Source organism: Xyrauchen texanus, chromosome 13, assembly GCF_025860055.1.
Source record: "Xyrauchen texanus isolate HMW12.3.18 chromosome 13, RBS_HiC_50CHRs, whole genome shotgun sequence".
NCBI lineage: Eukaryota > Metazoa > Chordata > Actinopteri > Cypriniformes > Catostomidae > Xyrauchen > Xyrauchen texanus.
In genome coordinates this window covers 16,451,136-16,469,440 of record NC_068288.1, presented here as the reverse complement: position 1 = coordinate 16,469,440, position 18,305 = coordinate 16,451,136, and the positions used below count along the sequence as shown (strand labels likewise).

The following is an 18,305-nucleotide window of genomic DNA, read 5'->3' as shown; positions in this document are numbered from 1 at the left end:
GTAAAATTATTTTAAAAGAAAATAAATTATATATATTTTTTTGTTTTGTTTTTGTCGTTAAGGTTTTAAAATATATATTTTTTAAATCTATGCGAAACGTTTAAATATATTTAGCTATGTGTCCTACCATGCAATAGATGGCGGTGTTATGTTTACAGTGGGCTTCATCGCGCGCGTGGAAGAAGCTGAAGTTGTTTTTGCGCGAATCAGATGGAGGACGTGATCGTACTTGAGGGGGTCAGTACGTTCAAACATCGTTTAATTATGTCTTCTTTGTTGTACTAAGTATTTTATGTTTGCATTTATTTTATTTTCGAGTTTACAGATGCAGACCATTTTCTTTTTCACTGGCATTAGCCTGCCTGAAAGTGTGAATATGTATTGAGAGCTGCTTCTTGAGTGGTTTTACAGCTCTTGTTTGTGCTGCTTATTTAAAAATATTTTCAGAAAATCATATGACACGTTTTGATGTGTGTATATCCTAAGTCACAGTGTTGTAGAACACCACTCAGTTTGGTTTCTTGCTACTCTAACAAAACGTAACATGCTTTTTGGACATCAGGGATCCAAACTAATCACGATTCAGCTAAAGTCACCTTTTCTGAAGCTAATTTTCCCAAAATGTTTGGTTGCATTTTCTACATTTTCCTCATTAAAATATCTGGAAAGGGTTACTTTAACCTCAGATATAGTTTAAAATGTAAGTACACAGGAAAGTGTGTATTTTAGGTGCTGTTACAAGCGTCACACAGCAGTACACTGATGACCATGCTTAACATTTCACGTCAGTTACTCACATAACGACGTGTAAATGTTTATTTAAAACAAATTGTACATATAAATATATGTAAAACAAAATAAACATACCTCTTTGTGTAGATCTTTGCAGATATTTGGCAGATTTGTTGCTCATATTTTCACTCTATGTGAGTTTTTAAGTCTTTATATCTGCTGTGTTTGAATTCCTTACCCAGATTATTCTTGAGAAAAAGTGAAAAGCCCTATGCTTTGACAAGAACTGTCTCTGCTATCCTTTAAACAAAGTAAGCCTCAAAGACTCCAATACCCACAAAGTAATATTTTTCATCACTGATTTTCTGCTTTTGTATCAGGGGTGAGCATTATTCAGCAAGCCACACTTCAGCTCCCTGCCGTATGCATAAATTATGCTATGTACTGCTCATAGCTTTACTTTTTGCAGATTTTATATACGCTGATGTTATTGTATTTGTTCTAACTTGCAGTTATTTGTCATTTTGTGATTTATTCAGAGCTCATCTTATACTTAATGTTGTCTTTGTCACCATTATTGTGATTTGTATGTCAAATAATAAGGTCCACGTGTAATACGGTGTTAATGCACACATACGGAAATGCCCTCCGATTTGTAAGTAATTTCAAAATAAAAATAAGTGAAGTTTTTCACAACAAGTTTGTTGAATATTCACTCTGTAATTGGGTCCGCGCAGGCATGTTGGAGCCCAGGGTGGCCGCCTATATTGCCTGTAGGAGTGTCCGGTACTTGCACAGCAATTACATTTACATTTACATTTATGCATTTGGCAGACGCTTTTATCCAAAGCGACTTACAGAGCCCTTCTTACAGGGACAATCCCCCCGGATCAACCTGGAGTTAAGTGCCTTGCTCAAGGACACAATGGTGGTGGCTGTGGGGATCGAACCAGCGTCCTTCTGATTACCAGTTTACCAGTTATGTGGTTTAGACCACTACACCACCACTCCACTCGCAATGGGCTAGCCCAAATGATGCAGCGGGCCGCCGGGAAAATGCCCGCGGCCAGTCCACCCCTGCCTTATGCACTTCTCTTAAGAGAAACCCTTAAGGGATTTACTTGAGTGAGCAAGGATTTGCCGTAAACTAATTCTACAGTTACCATGGACACAATATGTTAACCCAGTATGTGGTTAGTTTGGCAGAAACCAATGTAAAAATGGATAAGTAAAACAAAAAAAAACCCAAATTGGACAGAAGAGGAGAAATGTATACTTTTAGATAAGTATGGGAAAAGAAAAGACATTTTAAAAAGCTTTTTTAATCCAATTGTAACTGCTGTCAAAAAACAGAAACTGTGGGAGGAAATAATGGAAAAACTTTACACAAAGAATCTGTGTAAAGAGGACTGACCAGGAGGTCATTAAAATATGAAAACATGTCTGTGGTCGCTAAAAAAGAATTGAGCGTTTATAGGAGGGAGTCCAGATAAACTGGTAAGATAAAACTGTACTATACTTTAAGTTTGTATTATTGTCACTGCACCATAGTGCTGAGTGCGTTTACTTGTTGCCATAAAGTATCAAAGAGAGCTAACGTCAACAAAATTGATAAACAGGTGGAGGGCCATCCCCAGCTGAGTTGTCAGACTCTACCAAGATGGTGCAAGACATCCTTGGGGCAGACTCACCTGTCCTGGCAGTTTAGAGAATGAAACTGAGCCAGCGGATCAGTGTAACACAGGTCGAGACAACATTATTCTCTCATATCAGCAAAATGACACTTTATCTTGTGGCTTAGCCAATACATGGTTATTTTAAGATCTTGAGAGACATAAATTCAGTTAAGTGTTTCCAAACTGGTCATATATATATTTCTTTCATACGTAGACCTTTTCAGCACTGTGGGGAAGAGCTGCTGTTAAACACCTTGTTTTTAATAATTTTTATGTTATAATCTTGTGAGATTCGATACACCCAGCTACATATTAGTTCTTGGAGGTAAACATGGCAAATACGTCAAAATACTCATGCTCTGGAGACATTAAAAGACACTTGCATGCTCAAGCTGAAACCCCCTGATGGGCCTGCGGACCAGGGACTCGATTTGAACGGCTTGGCGGGTGAAATCTAACGTCAACTGTCCAACATGTCATTGATACTAACGAAGTTTGTAGCTGACTTGTAAGATCTCGCTGTAATACGTTGATCGTTTATGGCGATGGCAATAAAAGTCTTTGAGTTTGTTACAAGAGTGGCAGATGTTGAGAAACTGATTGATTATCTGGAGTCATCGGAAAGGGAATTGGCCGCTAATCCACTGGTGACCAAAATAGACATGGAGGGCACTTTGGAAAAACTGGAAGATTTGGAAAATAGGATCCAAAAAAAATAATTGTTGGAATTCCTGAGCATGAAGAAGGCAGAGATCTGGTGAAATTCCTAGACGAGCTCTTCTGAGTCTGCTCGAAATAACATGCCACAAGCTGGAAATCGAGCAAGCTCATAGAGTCCTGACTCTGAGATCCGCTGAGCCAATTCTGGCCAAATTTCTGAGGTCATCCGATAAAGATCTTGGAGCAAAGGAAAGCTTTCTTGGAAAAAATCAAAATATTTTCTTGTTCTCTGACTTTGCGAATTTGACGAGAGAAACACGATCGATTCAAGGAATGTAAGAAACTCTTACATAAACTGAAGATCACTTTTGCACTGATGTTTCTGGCCAAACTAAGAATAGATGCTATGGATGGTCGCAAAGTATTTTCATGTCCCAAACAAGCACTGTTTTTCAAAGAAACAATGGGTAAGACATTAGGTTTTTCTCATGTAGCTCCAAAGTGGATTAACTCGCTGTACTTACTCTGGCTGTCTGAGGAAGCTGGGTGCCATTTTTGTTTCTGTTGGTTCCGCCTAGCGGCTTGAGTTTGTTTTGTGGAATAACATTCCTTCAAGAAACATTTGCATTGACGGAGGATCGCTTTTGCACTGGAGTTCCCCGGCCAGATTGACAATAGATACTAAGGATGGCCGAAAAATATCTACATGCCTACTAGGGTTGCAGCAGTATACCGGTTTCACGGTATACCATGGTTTGAAAATGGACGGTTATCATCCCATGTACATTTGCTTATCTACGGTATTGAGAGAAAAAAATGCAACCGGATGGAGATTCTCACATGCGCGTGCACATCTCCTTTCCTTCTCGACTGTCTGTCAGACTCGTCAACTTGCGCCCCACACACACACACATGCAGCAGATGTCTGCAGCGAGGGGGTCTGTCGTGTGTGTGTGTGTGTGTGTGTGTGTGTGTGTGTGTGTGTGTGTGTGTGTGTGTGTGTGTGTGTGTGTGTGTGTGTGTGTGTGTGTGTGTGTGTGTGTGTGTGTGTGAGTTAAAGCAGTGTTTCTCAACTGGCCTATTCGGACTGGGTCGCGGACAGCAGGGAAATAACAATGCCATGGTAACTTCTCCCATTGAAGATATTTCGGCGGCCGCCCAAGTGATCGAGTATTTACCTGCCGAGGCAGATTTAATGATAATCTTGCAAACAGCTAAAGACTTCTCATCTGCACTTTCGCTAGTGTAATGAGCTCGCGCTAATGATCTGCTCTTCTCACTGGCTCGCGCGTTCAACGACCGGGCTTCCCTCGATATTGTGGCGAGCAGACATCAAAACTGTGACCGATTTCAATTCTAGCGAGACTTCTAGTTTAAAGTGTTATGGAGATTGTCAATTCGAACCTCTCAAACAGTAGCAGCCCTGACATGCCAAACAGCACTGAAGAAAAGAGCAACACTATTCTATGCGGCAAAAAAATTTTAATAGTAATATTTTGACAAAATGTTATAGTTTCATATGAAATAATCTAAAGGTAGAATCTATTAGACTTCATTTTATATCAACAGTGGCAGTTCTAGTTAAAGTTTCAAGATGTGTTTCGATAATGTCACTTGATGCATGTCCTTCTACTGGAAAACCATGAACAAAACTATACAACATAAAAGGAAATGCAACCCAGGATACAGGTTAAATACATTAAATACAGGTTATGTTTAATCTATGGCAGGTCGACACTTGATGTCCAATGTAAAATCTGTCCTAAACCAAAACCAGTTGAGAAGCACTGAGTTAAAGATACAGACAGGAGCAGTCTGGCTGTGCTGTCGCGCACCTACAGTATAAAAAAAGCTCACATTACTTCACATTCACTCGTGTTTTGTTTATGTTTGCAATTACCTCACTGTGTTTAAAGGTGTCTGGAACACTTAACAGCCTTTTCTCAAGCCCAGCACGTACAAGTTCTAAGTCTTCATCTCCTTTTGGAGTAAACGTGGTTGGTTCGGAGAGCATATATATTTGAAAATCTGTCTTTTTCACATTGACAGGTTTGGCCAAAGAGAAATGTTTTTTTCCCTTAGGCTGGTCATTTTCAGTCCTAAACATACTTGGGAACTGCCTACGGCCAGAGTGACAAAGAGACACATTTTGGAGGAAAAGTTATTTCTCTTATATGTTTTAATGTGTCATTACCATCTTTTAAAATATTTCAGTAATGCTAAATGTTTAAATGAAAATACATAAAATTACCTTTTTAATGCCTGCCTCACCCTATTTTCTGGTGCTGGCACTGACGGCAAAGGAGTAATGGCACTTGTTCCACTCATTCGCACATTTTCTCTTGTTGGTGTATTAACACTCCTTGATGTACCAATGCTACTAGCTGAAGATGGAGCCAGGCCCCTGGCTAACACATCAATAAGAGCCCTTGCAGCTGATTCCACTTCTGATGATAATGCCTGTCAAACAAAAAATGTAATTCAAGAACCTTACATGAGTTAATGTTAAATCAACAATTCTATACGTTATACCTTTTTTTTATTGGCTGTAGTTACTTAATACCTTATGCTTGGTTTACTTCAAAATGTTTTGGCAAAGAAAGCTTCTGCCATTATTGTGACTTCATCTGAACATCTGCAAAACAACTTTAGCAGAATGCACAAATACAGAATCGAAAAGCATCCCTGGACCAGACAACCATAATGACAGGAATACAGTATAATGCTGTACTCTGACAAGTTTTCGAAATGCTAGTGCAATTTTATTTGATCACTGGTGAAACCGCTACAATATCTAATCATTGATAATTCACTCTATGATTTCTGAATGTTGAAAAATATTCTATATTCTATATTCTCCTAATTAGGCTAAACAATGTGCTTAGTTAAACTAGGGAAATTGCATGCTTCATTATCAATACTATCCTCATTATTTTTTCAGTCACAATACATTTATTGTCCAAAAACATTTTACTTCACTTACCCGTGCTTCCTGTTCTTCGTTTGCCATGCTGGATTACTGATGTAAAGGCTTCATTTCCGTTCTAATTAATCCATATTGTGCAAAAGGTGTGCAGAATCGTGCTCCTTGAATGCACTCTCAGTGGCTTATGATATGATTGGTTAAGCTCGCATCTGATTGTCTAAAGAGTACGACAGACCCACGTGGGAAGAGAGCTCTGCCAGGAAAGTCTCAAAAACACACACACACACACACACACACACACACAAATCCGAGGGGATTCACACGTGAATGATGATTTGCACATTCAGATTCATTGATACACTCGTACATTTTAAACATTCGAAACTTTTTGCGACTAGTTGTATATCTATGAAGTATGTTTTGCATTTGCAAAATGTATTTTACGTATGCATACTTTTATTTTGCATTATGTGAATAGCTTTTTGTGAATATATATATATATATATATATATATATATATATATATATATATATATATATATATAATATATTATTATTTGTCTCTGACCCTAGTAGATATATGCCTTGCCTCCACAGAATTATTAATTCCTTTTCCAATTTCTCAGGATACAAAGTCAATTGGTCTAAATTAGGGATGTCACAATGTGAATTTGTATTGGTTCGATTATTGTCTGATGAAAAAAAAATCATGATTTCACGATTTGTTATTTGCAAATTTACCTATTATGCAAGAATAGAAACCTCCACAAACATATCATAACTTAAGTTTTATTTCAGCATTCATTAGGACATGCAGTTAACATATATATTCCTACTTTTAACTGAAAACAAGTTGACAACAAGTAGGTAAAGTACTTCTATTTAAGTAGGTGCAATTTTCTCTGTCTGCCCTCTGACACCAAAACGTACTTTACCTTTTCAACAAAAAAGTATGTATACCCTTTCAATAAATAAAAAATAAATAAATAACCAAAAACTAAAAAAACATCTATAACTTAAACCATATGTTTAAAATAAAACTGTGTTAGGCTAGGAGAACCTTCTTTCTTTATTCAGTAATCTTACGATAAGCCGGATAATCACAGCACTTTTACGCTCACTGAAATCTTATTAGAGTAGAGAAAGTTCAGGTTCTGCACACGCCCGCCTTACCTAGACAATCACCTTGTGAACTCTGTTACCATATTAACAGCCTCACAGCCAGCCAGGCAGAGGGCAGGATACATTTGCGCAGTAGTTAGACCCACACTGAAAGACTCCTTTTCAGTTAAATGTTTAAAAAAACAAAAAAATATAGAACATGGTGTTTTTTTTCAGGTTTTTAGCCATAGCTTCCAGATTCTTATGGTTTAATAACCGTGACCATTTTAATCATGATTAATTGTCAAATTGTCAAAGCTTTGGCTCTGACAGCATATTGTCCAGTTACGGCCTTCCAGCCGGGTGCCTTCCAGTGGCCCAAACAGGGCATTCAATATTTGTCTATTTTATTCCCAGCAAATTTGTCTGATTTAGTTAGTTAATTTTGACCCTTTAATTAAAAGGTTTTCTAGCTCTGCGGACAGGTGGGCTTCATTACATTTATCAATGACTGGGAAGATTAATTTTATTAAAATGAACTGTATTCCAAAATTCAACTACCTGCTACAGTCACTCCCTATAGATGTCTCCCACTCTTATTTCAAGCAATGTGACAGCATAGCGAAGTCCTTCATTTGGAATGGTAAACGTACCAGACTACATTTCAACAAATTATATAGACCGATTGATAAAGGTGGGCTAGGCCTACACATGATTTTGATTTATTATTATGCATTCGGTCTCAGGCATTTGGCTCATTGGACGATTCCACCTGAAAGAAGTCCTTGCCCCTATTTCGCCATTGCAAATCCTTTCTATCAAAATAATCTGAAAAGTTAAGTCACAAACTGTTATCTCACATTTGCACGTGATTTGGACAAGAGTGGCCAGAGTGTTTAATTCAGACGTTTATTTAAATGTTGCCTCAAGCACATGGCTGAACCCAAATTATATATCAATAAGTCCCCTTTCTGTTGGTCAGAGTGGATTGTGAGGGGGTTGCTACACTCTGTGACTTGTATGAGAGAGGAGTGTTGAGATCTTTTGAGAATTTTGGTCATAATTTTGGGAGTTTTATAGGTATCTACAGCTGTGCCACATGCTCCGTACGTTCTTTGTGAGTAGCACATACACCCCTAAGGTGGCAGATGCTTTGGGAGAGGTGATTACTGCTTTTGGAAAAGGTTATGAGGCATCTGTGTATTACTCCCTGCTAATTCAGAGTAGGGCTGCAACTAATTATTATTTTGATAATCGACTAATCTAATGATTATTAGAATGATTATTCCACTATATGGTTGATTGCAACGATTAATCATTAGCTCTTAACCGACTATTCAGCTTGTGCCTAGACTTAAAAGGTTGTATTAAACATGCTTACTATCAATAAAGAGGACAAAATCATCTTTTAAAAATATCTCTAAATGACATTAACTGAATTGCAAGGGAAAAAAACTTTTTCTTAAGTTTAATTCAGTAAAAATTCACTGCAAAAAACCTATTGTAATCAAGAGTTTTGTTTTCCACATTTTCTAAAAGCAAGTCTAAATATCTTATATGTTGCTTCTCAGGTAAATGTATCTTGTTTTAATTAAGCTGTTTTTAGATATTTAAAAATATTAAATATTGTATTCAACATTCTCCAATAACAATGTTTTCTTCACTAATGTATATGTACATTGTTTTAAAGGAGTTTTAGATATTATTTTTGGAAAACAAGCCAAAAAAGACTGATCAAAAACTTAGTTTGTGTAGTCTTAGTGTATAATGGGCTAAGACCACACTCTCTGACCTTTATTTTCACTTTGATCCATCTTTAACTCACAAAAACAAACTCTATTTTCTTAATAGAGCTGTGTATCGCTGATTTACTTAACAATAAGAGACACACGTGACACATATATATATATATATATATATGAACTATATTAATTAATATTAAAGTAAATAATAGATATACATCCAAATTGAACTGCTGGATGATTAACTAATGTTGAGATATAACTTACATTTTTCAAAAATGTATTCAATAAATGTTGAAATGAACAGTATACACATAATTTTACATGCTGTATTTTATATTTGTCACTTTTTACATGCCTTAGGGTTTCTCTTCTCATGAAAAGCATGAGGTAAATGCTCTATTACCCTAAAACCAAGACAACGATCACTTCATTTCTGGTGAGAAGGGCAAACAAATAAATTAATTGCAATGCTTTTTTTAACGCTTCTATAAGATTCAGAGATGTTTTTTGTTTGTATTTTCGCTGTTATGCTCGTTTAAATTCTCCGTGAGAAACTCGTCACACACTGATCACTTGATGATTATTTTATTAAAATGACAAAACTACATATTACCGTGACGATAATAAAATTCATTAAAATCAGATGCATTTCTGATTTGTTTATACATTTTTCTTAAGATATTTTTCTTAAATCTCTCACTACCTTTAAATATATAACTTGGCTGGCTAAAGCCTAAACGCGACTGTATATAAACTAATGCAAATATATGGTAATACATTTTTCTTAAACATTTGGGTCGAACTAGGCATGTTTTTTGTCACATTGTTCTAACCGCTTGAGGTTAGCTTTAATGTTAGCGTCCTCTCAGCCTTGTCGGCAAACATTCTGCTGTTATGCAGCATCTATTCAAGAAATGAATTACTTTATAATGATATGACAACATGTACTGTATACATACCTTTTAGTTGTTGGTGTTTTAAATCTGCATTGTTCAGCTCCGTGCAGTGTTCCGCTGCATTCAACGTGCAGTCTCACGTGTCAAAACAACCGAGGCATCAGTGATGGTTTTTATTTCGCTTATAGGGGCCGCTCTCATCCTGTGACAGCAGACCCTTCCCAGCCGCTATAGGCTTGGTTTTAAGACACACGCACCTGGTGGCATTGCCAATAAGAAGTTGGAGTCATAACTCATGTCTTTTCGGGGTGTGTTAAGATTCAGGATTTTTGGTTGAGGGTTCAGAGTTATTTGTGTAATGTTTTGGGCACTAAGTTTTATTTTGCCCCAGACTTTGTATTTTGGACGATGGGGCGGTCATAAATTTGGGGGACATATTTATAAAACATTGGGTTCTGACAAGTGTTATGATTGGCAGACAAGTAATTTTAAGGGGTTAGAAGTCGGACGGAGCGTCATCTTTTCTGTGGTGGAGATGGAGAGGGTGGCAGCTTGGACTTGTTTTTTGGGAAAGTGGGGAAATATCTGGCATTTTTGGATGGCTCTCGGGGAGGGACAGAGAGAGGTGTAGATGTTGTGTGTGATTATTATATTTTATTAAATGTAAAAAAAAATAATATATATTTGATTTTATGGGAGGGGGTGGGGTTAAGTATTGATTCTATTTGTAAATGTTTTTGCTTTTATTTGTTAATATATGAAATCAATAAAAAAATGTATCTGAATAACACTACTAAGGCAAAAATAATTATGCAAGCCCTTGAAGGCTCAACACGCTGGAGACAGTGAATCTACAACTATACATATTTTCACGATAAATGTGATCCATAATCTTCCAACGTTCATTTTTGTGCACTTACACATTTGGCAATTATTATTTTTTTCCCTACTCTAAGGCCAAAAGTTTTGCAAAGGTATGATCAGCAATTTGATAAAGAAGAAAGGGGTGAAGGATCTCAACAATGCCATTCTCCTTGCTCTCTCGCTCAGAGAATGATTGCTCACGCTCAAAATGTACCCTGCTTGCGAATGTTTTTGCCAAAAGTGTAAGTGCACAAAATTAAAGTTGGAAGAATACAGGTCACATTTATCTTGTGAAAATATGTAGAGATGCAGATTCACAACACTTTATACACCGATGTAAAATATTATAATACTGCATATCTTATGCTTACAACTTGATTGACATTTTAAAAAAAAAAGAAATATTTGCGCATGCAAATCTTTTAGGCACTAATTAATTTAATTTAAATAAAATATACATAAGTGTTTCATTATGTGTAATTTACATACCTGTGCAGAGTTAAGGGGATTCATGGAGGGTGTCATGAGCCATGGTCGGCAGGGGTAACTTCTGTCCCCGAGCAGGAGGCCACTGTGCACTCCAGCTTCAAAGTCTCTCCTAATCTTGCTCTCTGCCAAAATGTACATTTATTTATTTGGCAGACGCTTTTATCCAAAGCGACTTACAAAAGAGAAAATCCTTGAGTTGTGTATGCTTCCGGGCCACGATGCACCAACATTTGTGATTTTTGCACAGATTGTCGCACACTAATTGTACATTTATTTACATGATGGCAAAGGGGTCCTACAACCCGGTGAACAACTCTACTCACTATTTATGTATGTGGAAAACATTTCCCACTACTGACTGGAAACTCCCAGTTGCAAAACAAAACAAAAAAAAAATTGCATTGCTATCAGCTATCAGGTAGTGAGTGGTAGTGCTGTGTGGTCATGGTCGCCCCATTGCACAATGGTGAAATCGGTAATCCTGCAACAGTTTTTCATTGCTAAGATGCTCCATTGCAAAGCTCAGCCATAATCTTCTTTTTTAGAATCGGTGTAATACTTAAATGAAAAATAAATACTTAATGGAAAACCTATAGTAACACTTAAGGGTTACTTTCTGCAACACCCTAAAGTTTAAGGGAAACTGCTTTATGCAACCAGGCACAAGATCAAAAGTTCCACTGATTCACAAATCATGATGACAATCCAAGCAGGTAATCCAGGCCAATCGAACTGTCAGGAGATTGCTGCTTGGGCTGGTTAAACATGAGCATGTGAGTGCAACCAAAGTCTTTCTAGAAAGTTAGTCCACTGTAGGCCATGTTTGGAATGCTCTCAGGAGGCTTTTTCCAGTCATGAAAGTTAAGCTCCTATTAACTTGAATGAGGAAAGACCAAAATCTCAAACGGTTTGTCAAGATTACGATCAAAGAACATATTTCAAATCGGCAGTAAAATCTGTCAACACTGGTATTATAAAAGGTGCTTCTTTACCTCAGATTACACAATTTTTTTTTACATGTGTATATATAAAACATTATAGCTAATGCGTGTTCTCGAGTTGATCGACATGAGATGTCTGTATCTAAAAGGTGATTGGCTCTTTAACCTGTAAAGCAGGACTTCCTATATTCGTCTGTTGACTGTTGGCTGCAGTTGGGCATTCTCATTTGTCCCATTCATTTTATTAGATGTGGCTCGCCTCTGAAGTTGCACCAGAGACTATTTAACAAAGTAAAAGCGCTTCACGTGCGCTATAAGTAAATTACTTCTTCACTATGCACTGTATGTACAATTGGTTTGATTCGATATGTTTTGAGAAAATGCAATTGTTATTGTGCACATTCCATCCATGGTTGCTGGACAACTGTGTGTACTGTTATTTCCTTCTTCCTAATAACAATTTCTTCATGTGCAAAAAAATTACTACTAACTTGATAACTAAACAGAAATCAGAAGAAACTGCTATCAACCATTTAAAATACGATATTTTTTGGGATTATGTTTTTACAAAGTTAAAGTTTTGTGCGTAATTGAATAAATATAGTGCTAAATAAGAGTTTATTATAATTATTTAGCAAGTTTATGTTATTTTCTATATTAAATTGTGTTATGTATCTGCATTGTATTTGCCTGTCGGCCACCCTGCTCTCTGGATATTGGCATCGGCCGGAACACCTGCTTTGACTTTCTCACCTTTTTCATCTCCCATGAGTTTGCATACCTGGGACATAGTATCATAGTAGTGCCATGTTAATTAAGTTTTTTTTTTTTTTTTTTTTTTTTAGATATGTATTTTGAAATATTAAAGGAATAGAGCGACCAGAAGTAAACAATTATAGTGAAAAGGACTCGTTTGGATCTGTTTCTCACCAAAAGTGATCGTATTGCTTTAGTAGATATTAGGGCTGGGCGATATGGCCAAAATTGTAATCACGATAATCTTTTTCATATTGTTCGATATCGCTTTTTACCACGATATACATTTACACATTGCACTTTTCTTTTTTTTTTATTTCAAAGTTGACGGAAGAAAAGAAGAAAAAATACAAACAGTCAAATTAGTCTCTACAAAACTGCACAGGGGGTCCAGAGATGGCCAAGCAGTGGGGTCTGTGGGATCTTTTACCAATTTTACCGTCTTTTACCGTTTATCAATTGAAAATTAATGTTAAAGGCTCATCTGTTTGTTCTGAAGCATAGTGACAGCAGTGCAGTATTTGTTGGAATATTTTTACATTAAAATGAAATATTTTTTATATTTCTTTAGATTCAGATACCCAAGTATGGGGCATAGAAGCTCTTGTGACTGTGGAATGATGCTGAATGTGGGTTCAGGGGTGTCCCGAGATAACATTTAGAAAACGTTTTAAAAAAAAAACATTTGTATATTTTCATTAAAGTGAGACTAGTCTACCAACTAGTAATTTTAGTCTTTCCTTATCCGTTCCAGACATCAAATAAATTTTCACAAAATTAGAACAGAAATCGATTTGATTATTCGATTTGTTTATTATTAAAGGCTCGTAACATTCTGATTAATAAAGATACATTTATAAGGGAAAACCGATATGGTCTAAAAGGTGCTTTGAAACCACGTTAACTCATGCGGCGCTTCATGTCTACACACATGCAGGGTAAAGAGGGCAGAAATTATGCATGTTTGGTGCTAGAGAACAATATTCAAGATTACAGCGCAGAAAGATCAGAGCTATTGTCCACATCACTGTTGTTCTGTTGCACGCTTTACTAGAGACGATGAGAGGGCGCAACCATTGTCATGAAGTCTTGTGGTGCGGATGGAATCAATCCGGTGTCCGACGTAACCTAATTGTTAGCAAGGAAGCTAGCATTAGCAAGTTCATCCAGTCTGACCCTACGTTACCACTAGCGTGTTGTGAGCGAAGCTGAGAGCGTTTTCAATTAATTCCTATGAAAGCCGAGCATCATGCTCGCAAGGTGGATTGTAAGATCGTCCACCCCAGTGGAAACGCAGCCTGAGAAAGCCCAACTGCTTGTGTTCGAAAATTCCTCAAAAGCTTATCGTGGATTTTCTTTATCATGATATATCGATAACATTTTATCGCCCAGCCCTAGTAGATATTCATTTAATCACTGGAGTTGTATGGATAACTTTTGCTATGACTGTCTGTGCTTTTTTGGGCTTTAAAATTCTGATCACCATCCACTTGCATTCTATGGACCTAGAGAGCTGAGATACTCTTCTAAAAATCTTTGTTTGTGTACTACTGAACAGAAATTAAGTCATACACACCTGTAATGATAAGAGAATTTAAATGTTTTGGGTGAACTAACCCTTTAAATATTGATCTTCTGTTTCTCACCCACACATATCATATCACTTCTTAAGACATAGATTTAACCCCTGGAGTTTTATGGATTGCTTTTTTGCTGACTTCGTGCTTTTTTGAGCTTCAGAATTTTGGTCACCATACACTTGCATTGTATGGCCCAACAAAGCTGAAATATTCTGAAAATCTTAATTTGTGTTTTGCAAAAACAAAAGTAATACACATCTTAAATTGCATGAGGGTGAGTAAATGATTAGAGAATTTTCATTTTTGGGTGAACTATTCCTTAATACCATGGTATATGAAAATGGTACTACCATGGCACTGAACGAGTACCATCAAATACCAGCTCTGTACCATTATATAGCTGGATTGCTTTTTTGTCAGGGTATGATTTTTGTTTATGAAAAATTTACCAAGTGTTTTTTCTGTATTGTGTTTTTTGTAAATCTCCAGAGAAAATGAAGGTAAAAATTAAGCAGTGGAATGGTGTGGCATCCTGGTTGTGGGTGGCTAATGATGAAAACTGTGGCATCTGCCGAGCACCATTCAACGGCTGCTGTCCAGATTGTGAGTGACCTGATCTGACTTTATCAAAGACAAGAATGCCATCTGCACCTAAACAGCTTTATTTTGAAACCCTAATTCTGCCACTGCCATATATATATATATATATATATATATATATATATATATATATATATATATATATTTCACTGTTGAAACACAATGAAATGTTCTCTGGTTTAATTAGGTAAGGTTCCAGGAGACGACTGCCCGCTGGTCTGGGGTCAGTGCTCTCATTGTTTCCACATGCACTGCATCCTGAAGTGGCTGAACTCCCAGCAGGTGCAGCAGCAGTGCCCCATGTGCCGTCAGGAGTGGAAGTTTAAAGAGTGAGCTCACCTGTCAAACACCACACTCTGATTTTTTTACCATAAGATTTGTCGACTCTTTAAAATATATCTTGATGACTTTCACAATAATGTATGGTCTTTCTTTCATTTAGGGGAGAAACTTCATGAGGAGATTAAGTACACAAAGAGATTGGTGCTTTTATTTGTTTTTTGTTTGTTTTTACACTGTAAAATTTGACATCCTAAAGTGCAGCTGTGTTTACATATCCTACCAAATAAAATATAGTAAAATAAAAATGACATGGTAAGGTTTTGTACTAAATGGCTAACTATAGAAATAACATATGACTGCTCTCCAGCCCAAGGGACAGTAATTTTATATTGTTAACACCGTATATAATGATAGGTCACAGGACATTGTCCATGCTCAGTATTTGTGCATATCTAAAATAAGGGACTACACTGTCATGAACATGAAACTTAAGCTTATCACACAATTTCAAATTTGATTTAAAATCGACATCCCACTAACTCTTGCCTTCATTAATAAAGGATAAAGTAATGACCATTAAACATGACTGGTATGTCTAGTCTTTTAGCTCAGAAGTCAGGAAAGTAATTAACTTTTGAATGTGATATGCATATTTGTCATGATCTGTACCAGTATTTCACTAATTTGCCCTGATTATGTCAAATGGGAATTCTTGAATTTGTATCTAAATCACACATTGCACATATGTATTCAAGCATGTGAAAGGCACGAGACAGGATTTCAAACACTGCAAAAAAAATATTTTTAATATTAGCTAATATGACTATAACGTGATTACACAAACACCGTCAACACAAGTCGCGCCAGCTTCTAGTAGAATTAAAACTAATAAACGTATTCAGAGCTGAATACTGTGGCTGTTCACTTGCGAAAAAACTTGGAATCAATTCACGGCTCCAAAAATCTGTCTTGTTAAATACAAAGAAATCAATATATCTGCCTCTGTATGTCAGTGGATGGGTGTTACACTTTAAAAATAAAATGCAATAAAAGATGCGGGGAGATGAGAATAGTGGAAATACATTTATTGACCATTCTATATTTGAATAAATAAATAAATAAACCCAGCGAACTCCGAAGTTCAGACAGTGACGACCACAAACTCAAATACAATTCGAGTTTTCAGATTCTTAGTGTAGAGGAGCGCAGGGCACAAACTTACGTGGGGTTAGTTGTCGTACACGTGGTTTAAACGTTTCCACGGATGCTGGTGAGACGAAACATAACTTTGTTACTTGTTGCATATCAACACTGTGCAGATAAAAAAAAATTGCGGAAAAATTAAAAAAACTTTGGAAGATATCGCCAAAAGTTTATTTTAAAGTAGCAAACGTAAAAATTCACACGAATCAATTTTAATCTCTGTTTTTACTGTTTATTTAAAATAAGGCAAACTTGGTATCACTTTAATCTCCAATCTTTTAGCTAGCATCTTACATTACATCTTGCACTTTTAATTCTCAGATAGCCAGCAGAAGAGACCAGACAGGTTTAAATCTCAGATGCGCCAATAGGGCACGTTGTAACACTGCGTTGCAATCTGCCCCAATTCCAAAAAACGATATGCAGTTTCATGCAATCAGATATGTCATTTACATTTATTGATTATGTCATGTGTGTGTGTTTTTTCATCAATCCACGCATTATTTCGGTCAATGCTGTGGCTTTGTTGTGTATATATTATCAAGTGTCAAAATTATAGTAAAGTTAATAAATGGCTTTTATTGACATGAAAATTTTGTTTATCTTCTATGTCTTTTGTGAGATCAGATACAGTTGTTAGAGGGGGGTTTTAAGCTGTTATATGGTCTTGCTACAATGTGTCCCTCTCCTGTTTCACATTCTTTTTTTCGAGGTAGATTGCGAAAAAAGTACACACTGTATTCATGAAACAAGACCCCATATGTGTAAAAGACACGTGTGAAATTAATATGAGCTAAGAAAATTACATAGAACCCCAAGTACATTTATTCAAACGTAAGAAAACCAAAAAGTTTTATTTTGTGCCCCGCTCTCTCCTACTGTATTAATAACCATTTAAATTATAATTACATTTCATTGCACAACTAATGGGGATTTTAAGTGAATGTTAGGGATTTTTTGTATAAATGCGCATTTATACAAAAAATCCCTAACATTCACTTAAAATCCCCATTAGTTGTGCAATGAAATGTAATTATAATTTAAATTGTGTCTCATTCTCAGCAGGCAGGTGAATGTTTAGAAGGATACGTCGTTAATATGTAGATTATACAAATAGCTACTGTATATTTGGAAATGTTGCGACTGCTTCAGACTTTAAGCATTTGATTTGCCTCTGTCAAACATAAAGGAAAAAGATGGGATTCCCATAATACATTTGATAACTTCAAGTCTATGTGTGCTATTGTAGGTCATGAGATATTGTACGTCAGTGGAGAAGTACATAAATCAGCGCTGATAAAAAAAAAAGAGTCCGACTGAGTGGTCTAGTGCTAATTAATAAGATGTTAAAGGTTCTAATCCATCCATATAAAACAAATATCAATTATTAATTAACATATTAATCAACAAAGATTGCATCTGCACCTCAGTTGATGTATATATTGAGTGGGGACACAATTGTTTGCATTTGTCTGTTGAATTCATCTGGAAAAGAACTCATGAACTCCCACAAGCAGTCCCTGCCCTTTCTTGACTGAGAAGTGTTCTGTTGGGAATCATTCACAGTGTAGATCACAATGGAGCTTGGATTCCCTCTAATTTCTTGTAATTGCCATTCAGCACTGGGTTAGAAATATGATTTTGGTTTTCTAGTATTTTTACATTTAATTTGATATTTTTTTTAAATAAATGTATTTAAAATTCAAAAATTGCAAAATACCTCAAAACATATGAATATACACAAAAAGGAATGATGAGATTTAATATATTGCCATGGCAACGGTATTAAAGATATCAAGAATCCCTTCAGAATTTTAAATCTGCACTGTCTTGACATTATTCAAAATTTTTGGA

General features: G+C 36.2%; 1 protein-coding gene across 1 annotated transcript; it reads left to right on the top strand.

Moving 5' to 3' along the window:
- The first annotated feature begins 167 nt into the window (after positions 1–167).
- anapc11 (APC11 anaphase promoting complex subunit 11 homolog (yeast)) lies at positions 168–15,299 on the top strand. Its single transcript, XM_052141102.1, has 3 exons — positions 168–237; positions 14,856–14,969; positions 15,154–15,299. The coding sequence occupies exons 2-3, from the start codon at positions 14,861–14,863 to the stop codon at positions 15,297–15,299; spliced, it is 255 nt and encodes an 84-aa protein (XP_051997062.1). The 5' UTR covers positions 168–237; positions 14,856–14,860.
- Positions 15,300–18,305: the final 3,006 nt, after the last annotated feature.

Coding starts and splice junctions, on each gene's coding strand:
- anapc11 (XM_052141102.1), top strand. CDS start 14,861: ATGAAGGTAAAAATTAAGCAGTGGAATGGTGTGGCATCCTGGTTGTGG. Junction 14,970..15,153: donor CAACGGCTGCTGTCCAGATT/GTGAGTGACCTG, acceptor TGGTTTAATTAG/GTAAGGTTCCAGGAGACGAC.